The 19,535-nt window shown below is 34.6% G+C and overlaps 1 protein-coding gene across 2 annotated transcripts in view; it reads right to left on the reverse strand.

Annotated features, from left to right (window-relative positions):
- LOC125071497 (rho guanine nucleotide exchange factor 17) overlaps positions 1 to 19,535 on the reverse strand; it is a 135,944-nt gene that overhangs the window by 71,701 nt on the left and 44,708 nt on the right. Inside the window, exons 3-4 of one of the 2 annotated variants that reach the window (XM_047681772.1) lie at positions 4,663 to 4,768; positions 1,741 to 3,763 (exon numbers count right to left, since the gene is read on the reverse strand). In XM_047681772.1, the coding sequence (XP_047537728.1) occupies positions 1,741 to 3,763; positions 4,663 to 4,724 (2,085 nt within the window). In that variant the 5' untranslated portion in view covers positions 4,725 to 4,768. Of the gene's footprint in view, positions 1 to 1,740; positions 3,764 to 4,655; positions 4,769 to 19,535 lie in introns of both variants that reach the window. The other variant, XM_047681773.1, reaches the window with a different exon arrangement.

The following is a 19,535-nucleotide window of genomic DNA, read 5'->3' on the forward strand; positions in this document are numbered from 1 at the left end:
ATATACTCGTTTCAATTGCAACGCAAAATTTATACATCACTAACAGAAATAGTAATTATCGATATTAATATAATATGAGATTTTTATTTAATTTCTTCAATCGTAAAAAGTTTCACAATCTCGTTGATTTCATTCGTACCAACGATCTTACATTTTTATTATCTTTACGTAATAAAATAAATTGACCTTCAACGCTTGAATACCAATCCTTTACTTAAAAACTTTCAAGATTTAAGAGAAAGTGACATTAAAAAAAAATCATTCAATTAATCAATATTACCAGTTCATTCTGCAAGTGCGACAATTAAAAACGAGATCATAATTGCGAAAGTGCTACCATAATTAGTTGTTTATACTTTTTGGATATAGTACACGTTTTATATGAGTTACTGAGATAGCAATCTTTAAACGACATAATATAGGATGTAGGCAATTTGTAACAACATTTTTCAGCGGATGTTGATTAAGCACAGAATTCTTTTGGCAAACGAGCAGGAGGCTCACCTGATGGAAAGTGATTACCAACGGCCAATGGACATCTGCAACACCGGGGGGCTTAATGTTTTTGCCACAATAATTCTTTCTCTCTCTGCCATCGTCGATTTGACATTGGAAAGAAGAAGATACAACATCGTTTATCAAATCACTGTTAACAACTTATAAAGGCCGTAATTTTTTATAATTTAAATTATAAATGTATGCTTCTAAAAAAAACAGTGAAACTATACAATAATTCGGCGTGCATGTCATAAGTCATGACTACGTGGATCTAGTTAGCTTAAAAGTCCGTATACCCCGAGATCCAGTATGGAATCTACAAGTCAAAATCATAAAAAAGGGGTTTTTCTGATAAAGGTGAATGTGCTTTCACCCACATGCTTTTTCCTGCGTCTGAACTCTCGCCGGTCATATCGGATCGCCGGACAAGAGTGAGGGAATAGAGAGTGAACGTATATTTAAAAAACTTTATGATATATCCTCCTCTGTAGGCACCATTACTACAGTAGTTCAAGAAGTAATCAAGTTCAATAAGTGTCGAGAAGAAAGAAAGAAACGTCTGTTTCGACCTAATTAATAATAAGCGTAGATATTCATCAAATAATGAGCAATTGTCAAATTAATTAAAGACGCATATTAAATTAATATGACAAATCCGCCGAATTGTAAAATATCCGAACGCTAAGTTCACTGTCGACGTTCTATTAATATCCACAATCACCCTTAAAATTTTAATGTTTTTGGAACAGCTGTTGCGTGAATCATACGACATTGGCCTGAGAAATGCTGGGAAACACGAGTAATGTATTTAAACATCCGACCATGAATTTGATCTCGGATTAAGTGGAACCGTAAGCGAAATTGTTTATATTATTACATATGACCAGTAAAAATTTCTAGAAAATAATTTAGATGTACACATATCGGAAATAAAAATATATTCGACCTTATTCCTATACCTCGGCTTTTTTCAAAGATAAACACGATAAGCAGTAAATAAATTTGGTTTATAAAAGATTTTGCTAATATGATGAACGAAGGTGACTTACGTCTATCATTGCTACGATTGAAGTTGCCGAAAGTGCTGTATTATTTATTTAATGATCTCTTAATATTAAAAATCATAATTAATTCTACGTAATATGAATGTAGGTATATAAATCCAGATATAATTTTCTATAATCAACTTATACTTAAAATCAGTCTTAAAAATAATATATAAATTAAAAAAAAAACACTCACGTTATGCTGATGCAGGGTCAAGATCACGTTGTCGAAAGTCGAAGAGTTAGACAGCGCCTCAGAACTGCCCCGAAGAAGTTCGGCCAACAAATCGGTGCCTGGTTTAACGCCTGCAAGTTTTGAAGGCGAAGATGTAGCCCTAACATGTGTAGGCCCCTTTGTTCTCGTACCGGTAGGTACTGCACCAGCGCTAATTTTTCGACATGGTACGGTTGCATCTGAAAAACTCCTGCGACCTACTTCAACAGATCGACTTGAAGGAGCTTCTAAATTTTTTCCAAAAGGACCTCTTGTGAATTGATGTCGTTTTACTTCTACATCTGAAGTGTCTGAAGGACTAAACGGAGAAGGCGATGCAGTTCTATCTCGAGAACAAGAATCGCTTTCTGCTTCAGACGGGGAGTCTCCACGAGAAGTAACTCCGTATTTTCGTCTTACTCGAAAAGTATCCTCATCTCTTTCATCAGAGCTCTGTTGAGAAAACCGAGCACGCCTCGCCCTTAATTCTTCTGATTTTGGCCACATAGGCGTTGATCCTTCACTTGGACTCGGTGGTCCATTTGCACATGAATCGTCGGATTTTTCTCCGAGTAAAGAAGATGTTCTAGCCTCTGCTGATAAACGCATGTCTGAAAGGGAAACGTCGCTGCTTTCACGCTTACATCCGTTTACAGAAGATGGGGGATCTTCTTCACCACCATCATCACTTGCAGTTGTAATATAGATTCCTTTCCTTCTTTTCGTTTTATCCAGAGGCCTGCGTCTTTCTCGTGCACCGATAGGCGCCGCTGTGCACGGATTTTGTACAGCAGCTAATAAATTTGCAACCTGTTCACTGGTAATTGTTTCGTCTTCTTTGTCTCGATCCAAAGAACCATCCGATGCACCATCTGAACGCTGAGCTTCCTCTGATGGTAATTCCTTTGACCACTGTTTCACTATACACTCATATACAGGTACAGGTATCGGTACCGAATTATCAATTTCACTAGCTGATTCTTTACTATGAGGAATATTAACACATTCACAGTCGACGTTCGCACAAATGTTACCTGGAGGAGCAGGAAGAGGTGGGAACGCAAAAGGTTGGGTGGGTTCAAGGGGTGACGTGCCTTCACTATGCGCCTGCGCACTATCAGCTTGCGAACCGTCACTTTCTTCACGTAATTCGTGTAAAACACGTGGGGTCATTAACACCGGTAGGCTACCACCGGCATCGGCCGGTCCCTCCTCCCGCACTGGAGGTACGCGACGCGGCAGCGGATGCGTTAACGATCGAGCACCAAGCTGCTTATGAAGTGCATCTGGCGGTGCAGAACGTGGAGCTGGCGAAGCATGCACAATCAATCCTTCATCCGAACCGACTGCAGAATCTACTGACGCTACCGACCCGCCTTCTGTCACATTTTCCTCAGTCACACTCGTGGTCTCATCACGACCGGAAACAGTTTCGTTTTCTTCTTTTCGTTTGGTACGTTTTCCAAAATCGAAAATGGATGGTTGCTTCCCCCGATAATACTTATCCTGCGCAAAGTCACCTTGCGAAAAAGACGCACTACGATATGGTATAGTCTTTTGCGCATAAGATCCGACAATTGAACGTGGCTCTACGCGAACTAAGGTAATTTTGTCGGTATCAAAGTCATCATAACGATCAACAGATACGCCACGGGATGGGCTGTGGCGATGCCGTAACCGCGGAGGTGGTACTGGTGGCAACACGGGTGCTGAATGAGGCGGCGGTGGTGGCGGCGGCGGCGGTGGCGGTGGGGTGGGAGCAGTGTGTGAGCGCGGCAACAGGCGCTCGGTGAGGTCTCGCAAGCGCTGGTGGCGCGAGGGCCGCTCGTCGCGCGCGCCGCGGCCCAGGCGGCGCTGGAAGCGCTCCAGCGTGCGGCGGTCCGGCTTGGCGCGTCCGAGGCACGCCGCCACCGCCTCCTCGGAACAGCAGCGGCAAGGGCAGGCTCGCGGTGGCGGGGCGCGGCGAACGGTGTAACGCACCGCGCCCAGCGTCACGTACGGCGACCTGCGCACACGGCGATATTTTTAGCGTAACGTGTAACCCGCCGAGCGGTTGGGCGGCGAGTGCGACGGATTTAGAGCGGGCCAGCTTCCCCCGCAACTCGCCGCTGAATTCCGGGAGGATTCCCCGCGACCCACTCCGACGAAGAGTTATATCGGAGCAGATGATTCGTATCTGCGCTTTTCTTTGAAGAGCCATTATGGACGTTAGACGCAAAGAGAAATAGATATAAGTGAACTTGAAATTATGAAGTAGAATACTGCACATATTATCAGAAATGGGTGCCCAAGAATTGAAATTGCGAGGTATTTGCGAGAAGACAGCAGGTGGCAGACAGACAGACGGAAGACGCCTCGTGTATAAATAGGCGGACGTTGGCAATTCGGCGATACGCGACCTCGTAACAATGTTTACATGTCGTATCTTTTTGCAGAAGACTAATTTATGTTATTATATTTATTGAATTCCTTGAAATACAATTGAAGACGAGAGGAAAGACAAATTATACTTAATGAGTGAGCAAATAGAGGAGACGTGAATACACCTCCATGCTGCCTACACGTAAAATATCTTTATTGATATATTTATACTTAATGCACTGAGTCAGACATGCTGTTATTTAGCTGACTTTCCGACGTCTTATATGTCTACGAGCAAATAAAAATGTTTCATTTTATTTATTTTCTGTTTACTCACGCGTCTCACAAACATTTCAGTCTCATTGAATTACATAAACAATTTATAATTATTTACCGATACATCGCTTCTACTAGAAAATTCGTTTTTTCTTTTTAATAATAAATATTTACAAGATAAGGTCACACTCTTGCTAGATCAATGTTGTTAGTATGACTTTGCATTAATTTAAAAAAAAAAAGAGAAAATCGGTAAATACAGGGGACCTGGAGAAGTCGCGTCGTCTTCGGACGCCATCTTGGGGGGAACGCGGGCGCGCGGTCGCCATTGATCACGTGACACCGCGCATAATGCGCGCACCTACACGGTCATCTGAAACAACAATAATATAAATTATAGCGGAAAATTACATTATAACTTTTTATAAGCGCAATGTGACTTATATTTGTTTTCATAAATATTAATTGATATGAGCCGTTTTCGAATGAAATTGTACTAAATTATAAATAATATGAAAAAATATTCTAAATATGATTCATAGGATTGGGATTTCATGGGATAAGATAAAATAATTTTGAATAACACCCAGTAAAACATCAGAAAAACCATTTATTTTTAAAACAGCATTATAAAAAACAGAAATTAAACCGGAAATACATTTACAATAGTAATTAAAAATCATAATTATATTACAACCAAGAATCACATATCAAAAAGATTGCGAATCCTTTGATGTCCCGCAACAATGCCGCCCGCGGGACATAAAACGGGACAATAAAGCAGGCATTTTTCTTACATTCAATAATTGCTACTTACACTAAAAAGGATCGGTTCCCGAAGATTCGGTGCCCAATATATGATTCTACCTATCGTGTTTATTTTTAAATATAAAATAATGTTATTAAACTGTTTTTTATTAATTATTGGAAGTTAGATTCGTAAATGGGCCATTTAATAATAGTCAGTAATAATTTCAACCAACCAACCAAACCAACACTGCCAATGCGAAGCCTACCATTGGACTAAGATGTTTCATTGCAGTAATCCATCAAAAAAAATATATATATATACAGTTCAGTATTATGATATTGTTTGTAAATAAACTGTATATCACCCTTTCGTGTCGCAGAACAGTAATATAAACATACCCTTATACGATAGCAATACTATTAATATGGTAATACATTCCACATTAATCTCAACCTTATTATATCATATTATGAGAATATAAAATTTACTCATGAAACGACAACAATGCAAATTTTAATCGAGTGAATACTAATTCATATAAGTAATACTAGCTGGTGCCAGCGAATACGCATCAAAGCGACATAAAGCTGGCCGTATGCACTGGAAACTGGACTCGCTTAAAGTAAACGAAAAGGTTTTTGGAATGAGAAGGAACCGGAGTCATCATCCTCATCATCCTCCTGCCCTTACTTGGGGTCGGCGCAGCATGTCTTCTTCTTCCATACTTCTCTGTCAGACGTCATCTCACAAGTAACATTCTTTCTAACCATATCGTCTTTCACACAATCCATCCATCGTTTCTTGGGTCGTCCCCTACCTCTATATCCATCCACATCCATACTCAAATCTTTTCTCACAACATGGTCCTCATTCCTCCGCATAACATGCCCATACCAAGACAGCCGGTTTCCAGATAGCTTCTCGGTTCTCGGCAGAGAAGGAACCGGAGTGTAAACATAAAATCATCTGCGCCGTACCTATTCATGTTTATAGTATATTTATTTTCATTTGTAACACCACTGGAACTCTTTAAAAAGGTTTTAACTTTATCAGCCCTGGTTCGATAACACCCCGATTTTAATAAAACTTTACGCTATATGTTACCCCAAGGTTACTACAGTACATCAATGAAAATCGCATCCAAATCGGTTAAGCCGATTCCGAGTAATTAATTATCCGATTAGCAGTAACAAACGAACAGATAAACAGACAAAAATTCTAAAACTCATTTTTATGTATGTGATTGCGTTAGTAAATACCCCTTATTTATATGTTTTTTTTAGCATTTAGCATTAGCAGCCTGTAAATTTTCCCACTGCTGGGCTAAAGGCCTCCTCTCCCTTTGAGGAGAAGGCTTGGAGCATATTCCACCACGCTGCTCTAATGCGGGTTGGCGGAATACACGTGTGTCTAATTTCAACGAAATTCTGCCACACGATGTTTTCCTTCACCGCCGAGCACGAGATGAATTATAAACATAAATTAAGCACATGAAAATTCAGTGGTGCCTGCCTGGGTTTGAACCCGAAATCATCGGTGATGCACGCGTTCAAACCACTGGGCCTTCTCGGAATTGAATTGACGGAAGTGACGGAATTCAAATAAAGGTATTGAAGTAGGATTATACAAGCGATTGTAAATTTGTTTAAATTTTTATTGAGTCAATTAAACCCGAAATCTGATTTTGTTCAAATATTGAACTAAATTAAAAATAGTTTATTTTTTTATCCCCTGACTATTGTAATGACTATGCCATTACTGAAAAACGTGTTTTAGTATGTAATTCACTTTTTGGTGCATTATTTTTATTGCTATAGGATCTTTTTGGTGAAAAACACGGTGTGAATGTTTGATTTTTCTCTATGTAAAAAAAAAAACTGTGGCGACATCTGTAGGAATGTAATGAAAACTTGATGAGTTTTCCGTAAGTAAAGCTTGGGCGGGCGGGATAGCTGTTACGTTATTACACGCTAGATGTCGTTTTATAGAATTAAAAAAAAGTTCAAATAAAAATACAAATCTACTTTATTTCATAGACAAAAATATAAAAGTCGAAATTGTGTTAATGTAATTCAAAAATTGAATAAAGAACACGACTAATATTTCATAATATAATATATAATTAATAATGGATCTTTCGCTTTACAATTCATTACATTAACAGCCTGTAAATTTCCCATTGCTGGGCAAAGGCCTCTTCCTTTAAGGAAACCGTTTGGAGTATATTCCATCACGCTGCTCCAATGCGGGTTGGTGGAACACACATGTGGCAGAAGTTCGTTGAAATTAGGCACATGCAGGTTTCCTCAGGTTTTCCTTCACGTTTTCCTTCACCGCCAAGCACGAAATGAATTATAAACACAAATTAAGCACATGAAAATTCAGTGGTGCTTGCCTGGGTTTGAATCCGAAATCATCGGCTAAGAAGCACGCGTTCTAACCACTGGGCCACCTCGGCTTGATATCTTTCGCTTGCTCTTAACGAATTTATCCAGGGTGCGCACGGTGGGAAAAGTAACAGTTTGTAAATATCCCACTGTTGGGCTAAGGCCACCATTACGTTCTCTATTGAGAAAAGACTCAATGAAAACAGGTGATATTTATCTAGGTCCGAGATCAAGATCCGGAATTCGAACCCAAAACTCACAACTTAGTCGCAATGAGAAATACATATCACATCGATTCTTCACAGCGCTGAATCACTCTAGTTACTTCGAAAAATAAACCCTTTATCAGTATTGATGTTTATTAATAAACCCTTTATCAGTTTTTTTAGAGGCGGAAAAAACACTCTTACTTACACGTTATATCAGCATTTCATATTGGAGAACTAACAATAATCTTGCGTAAAACGCATTCACAGTGCAATAAAATGTATTCGAATTTCGAAATATATTGTTTTAAAACCGTATGTGCCTTATACAGATTGGGAGTGATTTATTCGCTCTTTTAAATCGACATGAACATTTTTGTTGCTTTTTAAATTTCGAATCATATATTATTTTAAGATATAAAACTTTTTATGACTATTAATTCGGTGTTAAGCGAACACGTTAAAAACTCAAATCGATCAACGTTTTAAATAAAATAACATTTAAATTATATGCATCGTATTTTTTATTTTTTGCACGAAATATATTTAATTTAATTATTAATTATTTAGTTCTTATTTCAAAATGTAATGGCTGAATTTCTAATACACTTTCAAATTTTTTAAGACCTTTTTTATTCGACACTAATCTTCTAATTATAATATTTAAAAGGAGAAATTTAAAGCTACATAATATTAAACTCTTTACGACTATTAATTTTATATTAAGCGAAAAATCATTTACTATTTTTTTATGAAATTATGAACATGTTAACTCATTAGCTTAAAAAATATTACATACAATCTTTAATTCCAATAGGGAATTAAATAAATTTCTTAAATCACCCGGACGAATTCCAAATGGTCGACTAACGAAAGAGTTTTTAGGTTTTTTTAATATTTTCAGTTTTTCCTATAACCTATAAGATATACTACTTTAAGATATACGAACCAATACATCAACTGCTATTCCAGTCTAATATAAAAATGTATAAGTGACTTTAATAACTTATTATTTAGTCTCTATTATTAAAGGGTTGCTAGTCATAAAAAAAATAGCCTACGTCCTTCCTTGGGGTAACTTTAAAAGTCAAACTTCAAACGAAATATAGTTTACAGATTTAACGCTAAAAAGCAAATATTGAAAATTTATCACTTTTTTAATAGCACCATATCATTATAATTTATCGCGTACTTAAACCTTGATGGAATCAATTATGTTTTAATTTTAAACGAGTGTTGCTTCGTAAGCGAACCAAGGGCAAGATGACAGTTCTGATAATATTTTGTCACCAAACTTCCGTACACTACAGTACTGTAAATGCCAAATCTGCATGCACTACCGGAATTGGTGTTGGGTATTCCCATTAAAGTTTTGATGAGATCGTAAATTTAAATTCAAGATAAATCGTTGAATTTAGCTTGTATAAATACTTTTGAGAAAAAATATATCAGTTTTATTACATAGTTCTATGATTATTTTCTTTTCATTTTGAACTTTTTAACTTTGCCGATTCGTAAATTCGAATCATTTGTAAAAAAATACATTACTGATAAAAGCGTGGAGTTCATACTTATTGACTTCCATGCAGGTTATATTTTATACATATATGATTTAACTAACATAACTTTGTATTATAAATGTTAGAAAAGAGTTACTAATGCTCAGTTTCTTGCTGGTTCTTCTCGTTATAATCTACCACCGGATCCAGCGGTAGCTTCACTTAATAGTGATGTAAAATATCGATTCAAAAGTGCTTGTAAAAGTCTACTTGGATAAACATAGATGTTTTTACATAAATGCTAGCGGGTCAATAACTTACGCTCAAAATATGTCAAACGTTGCCGTTCCGAACTATTCATTTTAAAAATTATTAACCTAAAGTAATGCCGGCTGAAGTCAAAGGGGACTGTGCGGGGAGCGGGTGAGCGTGTTCATCCAACATTTGCTCTGCCACGCAGCTTTGCCGTTTTTACAGATTAATTATTAAACTAATTTTGCAAATGGTTTTTAATTATTTTGTTCGAAAATTTCAGTTTTTAATTATTCGTCTATTTGTTTTTTTTTCATAATTATATCAACCTTATATAAACGAGAATTAGTCATAGTTTCATTTAGTGTGATAACGTCGGCGCCACTCTATAAGATTTTATGTAATATTTAATTCACACGATATTTAAATAATAATTTTATTTATCGTCATTGAGATTATTCTCAAAGGTTATTAATTTATTTGATTGTGTCTATCATTTAATATATAATATATAGCAAAAGCAACTTCGATCCAACAGGGAGTTTCACAACACCTCTTTTTAGGGTTCCGTAGCCAAATGGCAAAAAGCGGAACCCTTATAGATTCGTCATGTCTGTCTGGCCGTCCGTATTTCACTGCCACAATTTTATTTTACCACTGTTTACTTAAGCCGCAATGTGTTCTACATTAAATAAACTTTTATTTCTTTTATATATTGTTTTTTGGAACAAAATGTGGGCAGTGTACTTCCGCCATAAATGAGACAATCGAAATTTAAACTTTAATAAAATTAATATTCTTTTTTTTTAATTTGTAACATTATATAAGATCAAAAATAGAACGTCCTTGCGATGCGGTCGAAACTGCCGCAGACCACAGATTATGTAAACATATTTCACAAAACAGTGAAAAATGATAATATTTTGTCAAGATTTAGCAAAAAATAATGAAGTTCAATTAAAAGCTCATATTTTAATACAATAATGCCTAAGTGAATATTGGGAAGGTTTAATGACCCTCAAATCAAAACTCATGTTGTTTTACCTCCTTGATATGTGCATCACAGTACATATAGTTATTTTAACATAGTATAATCGTCATAATATATAAAAATGGCAGATTTTAGATCAATTTAATGTATTGCGTTACAATGATGTTCTAGTAAATTTATGTATACATAACAGTATTCAAAATTACAACTGGGCTAAATACTCACGAGTTACTTTGTGTTTATTTGTGCAAACCCGTTTGCGCAGTTAAGCGCAGTATAGCAGTAAACGGATCTCAAAAAAGTACTAAAACAAACAATTTCCATTTGCTTTCATTTTTTGGTATACTAAGTAATATAACACAATAAACAAGTTAACCCAATATAAATAAGTTTCGTACTTACGCAGTGTCTTAACTGCGTAAGCTGGGTTGAGCAATGAAGTCGTCACGCGTCGCAGAGCTATTAGTCTAACAATAGCAAATACGTTCAGAGGGATTAGCCTTTTTCACTGACATGGCACTTCACATGGAAGGGTAACACCCACTCGCTAGTACTATACTGCAATGATTTATATTTTACGTTGCAGTATGAAAGGACATTGTAGAAATTTAATTACATGTACAGGGATAGCAACTTATAAAAAAGTAACATATATTTCATAATAGTGTCATATTTTAAATATTTTCATTCCATAGAAGAAAACAAAGAAATTTCATCCTTGATTTAAATTTAGTAATTTTCAAAAGGGCCTTTGATAGGGTTTCGTTCAATGACAAGTTCAACTATTCTGGTATGCTATATTGTGTTTCAAAAAGGTTAAATGTTTCAGACTTGGGCAAATCCAGAAATGTATTTCCAAGCGCATGGTAACCCTAGCGAAATGGTCTGTTTATGCTAAGAGTCGAGTTGTACTTGTAACATTAGAACAGTTGTCAGCTGCGTTACGTTACGTAGTCTAGATTTCTTCGTAAAATAAACTTATCGTATCATAAATGTAAATATATGTATCTAAACTACACCATGTTAACTTGATATTACTTGGTATAAATTATTTAAGGAGATTCGGAGTTGAAATGATCTAGTGGTTAAATCGCGTGATTGTTAAGCAAAGATTGCAGGTTCCATTTCAGGTATCTCTGAGGTTTAATGTGGTTTATTTGTTTGAATAATTATTAATTTCGTGGTCGGTGGTGAAGGAAGACGTAAGACATCTTTGGGAAACGTGATACGGATTTTCATTATGACGTGTAATTGTTTTATTCGAATATAAAATATATTTCATACTGTGATAGTTATGATTTTAATTTCGTCCGTTACGTCAGTCGATAACGAGATGTAACAATAAAGGACTTTACAGCACTTTTAGCTGTTTGAGATTGAAAAATAAACATGTGTTTTTTCCTTAACGAACGCAGAATACATTATTTCTTCTTCATATATCTGGTCACCGTTTTTTATTTATAAAAAAACCGTAAAACTAACCGTAAAAATGTCAGAAAGTCATGCGAAATTTATTACAATAATTATAACATTTAATAGATACACGATTACATTGCATATCACTCCTTATGTCAGTATAATAATTTCGGGATCGGATCGAGAATAACGTGGCAACAATGTTTCAAACACATTTTTGTTATTATGTATGATTTCTTCGTTATAGTAATTATTTTACACACATAAATGTACACAGAATTCAACGTAAAGTATAGTTTTATCTACATTGAATAAGAAAGTGTTGATTTAATCATCATACGCACTACATAAAAACAGCTGCTTTAAAAAGATTCGTTCTTACTCCACGACACGATAAATGAATATAAATAATTATTATTATACAAAAACTTTGGAAGTAATTTTATTTAATGAAACGGTAAACAATATCAAGAATAGTGATCGGTTTATATAAAGAAAATTTTACCCTTACATTGTTTGAGGACATTAAAATTCCTTAAACAATTATCAGATATTCTACCGACAAACATCATGCCTATTATTGTTGTGTTCTAGTTGGAAGGGTAAGTGCGCCAGTGTAACAGGAAGAAGGTAACATCATAGCTCCCAAGGTTGGTGGCACATTGGCGGTTTTAGAATTGGTTAATATTACCTACAATGTCTATGAACGGTGGTGATCACTCACAGATGGCGTATTGACCGTCTGCCTAACTAAATTATTTACAAAAAAAAATCACTTACAAATAATATATTTCCAAGTTAATAGGAATCTAAGAACCTTTAAGACATACAATTCGAGGCAGTTTATTATATATTATAAACATTTTGCCGTATGATAAAAATAGCACTTTAAGGTTTTTTTTGTTGTTGTTTTTTTATGGTATTGGTTGGCGGACGACCATATGGGCAACCTGATGGTAAGTGGTCACCACCGCCCATAGACAAGGGCGCTGTAAGAAAGAAATATTAACCATTCCTTCATTATTAACATCACCTATGCGCCACCAACCTTGGGAACTAAGATGTTATGTCCCTTGTGCCTGTAATTACACTGGCTCACTCACCCTTCTAACCGTAACACAACAATACAGTGTACTATTATTTGGCGGTAGAATATCTGATGAGTGGGTGGTACCTACCCAGACGGGCTTGCACAAATCCCTACCACCAAGTAAAGTTAAATCAACGATTCCAAACAAACTATATATAAGTACTGTTACGAGTAATAATATTGATGTGTTAATACTAACAAACAGTTTTAGTATTTATTTATAATTGATTCCTCTCATTGATTTGTTGAACAGTTAAAGTGAATTCGTTCAGATTTATTTGAAACTGTTCGAATATTACAAGAAATTCTCTTTTTAAAATCTTCGTAAATTCGTTGGAAATAGGATTGACTCAGACACGAGTATCTTGTTAATATACGCTGTGGTGTATTTCGATACGAACCACAGATATGACGGCATTTTTGACACTATTTTCATACTCAGATTATTAAAGTAAAACTTCTTAGAACGCTATATATGTACTGAGGTCAAGATCAAGGTCAAATTTGTATGTAACGTAAATGTGTATGAAAAAGTTTCCTGAAACATATTGTGAGTTGTAAGCGCCATCAAAATATATTTAATGAATTATAAGAGATGTGTCATGGTATACCCGGTTGGAACGAAATCGCTTTCGATATATATATATGTATTAAATAATAGACACTATGACATGAATTAACAATATTTGGTAATAATTAAATGACAACGAATTTAATTGTTATATTAATCCCGTGTGAATTAAAAGAATAAAAATTCAAATAACGTTATATACAAACGTATAATATTAGAAAGAGACAAAGATAAAGAAAAGGAAAGGTCGCCTGGAGAAGGGGGAGGGTGTTAAAACGCTTTATCCTTACGTGATGATTGCAGCAATTCGTTTCAATAATTATAAAACGGATAATAAATTTGAATGGAAATTGGTAAACTTACGGTTAGTGAAGATATTGTTCCAAAAATAACGTCTTTAGAACACCCACTACAAAGTGACAAAAGCAATAAAAAAAAAAACAAAATAAAACTACTGTGGGCGGAAACATCCATCAACACTTAGTCCCGGTAATAATTTTCACCAAATGTACTTTGAAAATGAACGTAGGTATAAAGCCAATATTTGCCAACCCGCCCGAGACCGTGTGGCTGGTCGTGACGTTTTAAAATAGAATAACGTGTTAAAAAGGTGCATAACCTAATAAAAAACGAATATGTGAAAATAAAAATTGGCAGAACGCCACATATAAAAAAGACATATGTCACATTGTATACTGTGCATATATTTTTTTTCTGACGGTACAGCTTAGTGTGTTACTTGAGTATAAATTTCATGTAAAAAAAAATTGAACTTACAGAACAATTTAAATTTCGAAAACTATTAGTTAACTACTTAAAGAGTTTACTTTAAGAGTTCGACAATCTTCTTCTCTAAGCAGTGATAACTAAATCAATTGAATATTTATACGGAAATTGGGTAACGATTGAGTTTAATGCCGATTTTCATCCGTAGAGTCATTCAAACTGACAATAAAATTACATCCGATTTAGTCCTAAAACATGAAATATTGCGAACTCGGAAAATTGTCACAAGATCTACTTGTATAAGGAATAGTATCAATGGCCCAAATTATTTGAGGAATTACTAATATTCCTATTTTTACCCTTACTTTTAAGTTTATTACGAGTTTTTGGAGTGGGGACGACAATAGCCCAAGAGATCAGGATCAATCTTGCAACTTTTTACATCTCTAGGGGGTCGTAAACTATAGCGCTATTGACGCTTCATTGTTTGATCTGATCTGTTAATGCCTCTTTGTTGGGCAAAGGCCTCGTCTCACTTTTGAGGAGAAGTACAAGTATATAACATATCAGTTCTCAATATTGGTAGTGCTTTGACGATGTAAAAAATGTTAAATTTTTTAACATCGCCAATGTGTGGCTGTGATGACTGACCGTCACGTGTCCCGTTTTTCTGTCCACCTATCTAAGCCATAAAAAATAGTTTTCAGTAGAAATTGATACACAGTGACAAGATATTATTGAAAGAAAAAAAAGTTTAATTTGGTGCTAGCAACCAAACACTTCATGATTTTGTCTTGCCAATAATAATACGTATATTTATATCAGTGATTCATTGGCGAAATCTTTATTTTATAAGCATTATATGTAATACACTTTTGAGTTTATACAAGTATGTAAGTTCCAACTTAAAATCCAAATTTATTAATGTATACGCATATCTCTTGTACTTGCAGTTAAAATGGCTAATATGAATCTAAACATCGCTGCTTAGCGGTAGAGAATATGATAAGGCCAACTATCCAACGTGCTTGCACAAAGCCCTACCACCAATTCAATCACTATGGATATATTCTAAAATTTAAGCACAGATTTAATATTGAATTTTTTATCTAGATGATGAGAAGTGTGCCAATATAATCGAATGGCCAAAACAACTGTCGTATGGACAATACTAAAATACGTTACTTGGAGCATGTCATAGAGAATGCTCGAATGATTTTTCATGATTGCCGAATGCCGAATGACATCTGTAATTGCGAGTACTAATAGACCAATTTTATTATTGGCACGTACGTTGAATATCGATCTATTTTCGATATTATACTTACAAATACATACATGGTATTAATTTCAGCTCTAAATGGATACATCATTGGGCAACACGGTGAGTCACAGTCCATATTGTTATTATATCAGTTTCCGTCCTCAGTTAAAGGGGGAGGAGGGGTTTCACCTATGAAGGTAGCCTATACCCCATTATATGATGATCGATTCAGTAGTTAAGACGTGAAAGCATTACAAACAAACAAATAACCCAACCTAGTATCGTATTTGTAATTTTTGTGAGAATTAATATATGACACTAAGTATCACTGTTTGAGGGTAGAATATTGATGAAGTGGTACAAACCAAGAGAGCTTGCACAAAACCTTACTCTATAAATAATTAAAATCCAAAATTAAGAAATCTTTATATTGTAAAAACCTTTTGTGCGTTTTTAGTTTTATCCGCATTAGCAGCCCGTAAATGTCCTACTGCTGGGATAAAGGCCTCCTCTCCCTTTGAGGAGAAGGTTTGGAGCATATTCCACCACGCTGCTCCAATGCGGGTTGGCGGAATACACATGTGGCAGAATTTCGTTGAAATTAGACACATGCAGGTTTCCTCACGATATTTTCCTTCACCGCCGAGCACGAGATGAATTATAAACACAAATTAAGCACATGAAATTTCAGTGGTGCCTGCCTGGGTTTGAACCCGAAATCATCGGTTAAGATGCACGCGTTCTAGCCACTGGGCCATCTCGGCTCAGTTTTACCCGAATAACCTTTTAATTTTATCATGAGTAAATAAAATCTTTGTTTAATGAAATGTTAAAATTAAAAAAAAAACATGTAATCGCTTTAAATAAATTTCATTGATATTAATACAATATCACTATATATTCCAAACCGTATAAGTATAAAATCACGTATCGATTTTAAAAAAAGTATTTAGTATATAAAATACTCGATGAAATTCTCCAATCAAAACAAAAACAGTGAATCATTTATCTTAAAAATTATCGTCCGTTGGTTTAGGATCAAGTGTTGAGTTGTTAACACAATAACATTAAACAAGATTGCAGTTTAATAATAAACTTTTATGATCTGTAATCCTCAGATAAAGCCGAGAGCGGCTTCTTTGCTCATTGAATAATATTTGATGATTGATGTTGTAAAAAAAAAGTTCGTAGATGCGAATCCAATATTAACTTCTCATTTATGATTTTAAAGATAAAAAGTAATAATATCATAAAGGTGATATGAGAAACGATTAATATTTCTTAAAGTACCAAAATGTATGGGTATGTATGGGGAAAAGAAATCTGTATACACTTTGACATGAAATAAAAAACGGCAAGTGCGAGTCGGACTCGTGCACGAAGGGATCTGTACCATTGACTAGAAAAACAACAGTAGGTGCACACATTTATTAATATCTAGCAAAAATAGGAAAAAAGTGGCGTTTTTTGCATATCCCCCTTTAAATATTTTTTTTAGGATTTATTGTTATAAAATACATAATTTGTGATAATTTCAACTGTCTAGCTATAGCAGTTCTTTAGATACAGCCTGCTGACGGACAGACGGACGGACAGACAACGAAGTCTTAGTAATAGATTCCCGTTTTTACCCTTTGGATACGGAACCCTAAAAATCAATTATGTATACAAACAGACAGACGGATAAAACAAAATTTGTTAAAATAACACTTAAAAAACGGCAGTTATTTTGAAATTAATCACAGATATTTCAATTTAATTTTTTTCTACCTAAATATAGATAAAAAGGGTCTTTAAAACGTGAAACATGGACACGAACTCCTCACATCATAGCTATTTATGGTAATCATATTAAAATATTCTTTTCTTCACTCTTCCTCAAAAGATTATAATATTTAACGCCCATTACTTTTTCTCCTTATCTTTTTAATTAAGTGGTACTGGGATATGCTATTAGCCCAATTTGGTATAATATGGTATAATTACCCGAACAGCCTTTACTTATACGGTATAGAATAATTAAAGAAATTTTATAAATATCAATGGACTTTATTTGTAGCGATCTCTTGTTATTTATTGTCAAAAATGTATCTACAAAATGGCATTTTATTAATTAATATAATTGTAATGAATTTTAACATTTCATTAAAGAATAATTTTATTTGTTTATGTTAAAATTAAAAGTTATTCGGTTAAAACTAACCGAAAAAAAACGCAACCATAACCTTTTTATAACAAAATAAATATATCTAATTATGTGCTTTCGAATTCTGAAAGCTTTTATAGACTTGGTAGGGTTTCGTGCAAGCTCATACAAGTTGGTTCAAGCCATTTATAATATATTCTATCGCCAAACAGAAATACTTAGTATTTTAGTGTTCCAGTTTAAACGCCTAAAAGGTTATGTCTAAGTGTAACTACAATAACATCATGCTTTCATATACATAACATCTTAATTTCCAAGGTTGGTGTCGCATTGGTGATGTAAATAATGGTTAGGGTTTCTTAAAGTGCCAATGTTTTAATAGTGACCACTTATCATCAGCTGACCAAATTAACCGTCCACGAGCGATACACTTTAAAAAATCGATAAGGTAATTCAAGCGCTTATTTAAACGATTTTAAAGATTTTCGGCTCAGTTATATTAAAATTTCGTCCAAAACCGTTCAGCCGCTTAAAGCTGATTAAGTTACAAACATCTACTTTCGCATTAACGATATTACGAATAATAATTCAAAAGTTTATTTCCTCGAATTATTATGAACCCTTTATAATAAAAATTCTTACTTTTAGAATCTGGTTAATTATTTATGCGAAATTAATTAGAAACGACATTTGTCGGACGAATGGTAATTTATTAATTTTAATGAATAAATTTAACTCTCGGTCAGCCTTTTTAATGCTAATACACGAGGCCAGTAAGTGTTAGAAAAGACATTGAATTTCGCCTTAATATTAATGAGTGTCTAATTTTTATCGTTTTAAGATGGTTACATTTAAACTCTTAAACACAAAAATGTTAAATCAGATTCCAATCCGCCACGATCTTTTACGTATCTCAAATTAATTTATTCATAAATCATCGTATATATACTTTCGAAGATTTTGCGTACCGATCAAAAAAATTCTTGTATTTCGTAATGTTTAAAAATTACCTTTTATATAAACACAACATTTAAAGTTTGAGAATACAAGCACATACTACATTATACTAGAATACAGCAATTAAAGCGAAGCGAATATATCATAACAACTATTATAGCAAAGTAATGTACACTAACTGTGGTCTGGATTATTTGAAGAACTCAGATTATCCAGATTACATCCCTTGTATTTAGATAGTGGCTAACAGTTGGTCACTCACACGCACACTAGTACAGACGTATGAAGTTTGGCAAGTATTAAGCATAGCTGTTGCGCACACCAAGATAATTAAGCTTTATTTTTTTAGTTGTATTAAAATGCGCTCTATCTAAACATATTAAAAAGCCAAGGACATTAACGTTAATTATATATGTCTTTTTGGCATGTTCTTCGCACATATAGATCTTGTATGACTCGCTCTTCAAACATACGCAGAAATTCTCATTCAATTATTTGTATAAAATAGACTTTATCTAGACAGAAAGAAGTAGGCACTTTCTCAAAATATCCCGACATCTGTATAATTTTCTTGGAATATTACCTTAACCATGAAAAAAATATATTGCACGCGAACATTAAACAGCAGTCAGACACGGTTGAAACATGCATGCGTAAACGCATTATCCCCAATTTATCATTAAAATTTTGAACTTTTTAAACCCGTGGACGTATTAAAAGCAGATAATAATGTGCTGTCGCGAGAGATTTTATTATTGCAAATGAATAACATTAAATCTTCAGATCTGTCATCTGTCACTTGCATTTCGATTATAATCGATCGTCAATTGTATGGGAGGAGATTTTTAAAGTTCATGTTTTTAAATCACGTGTAACCGTTGCCG

This window comes from Vanessa atalanta, chromosome 19 (assembly GCF_905147765.1).
Source record: "Vanessa atalanta chromosome 19, ilVanAtal1.2, whole genome shotgun sequence".
NCBI lineage: Eukaryota > Metazoa > Arthropoda > Insecta > Lepidoptera > Nymphalidae > Vanessa > Vanessa atalanta.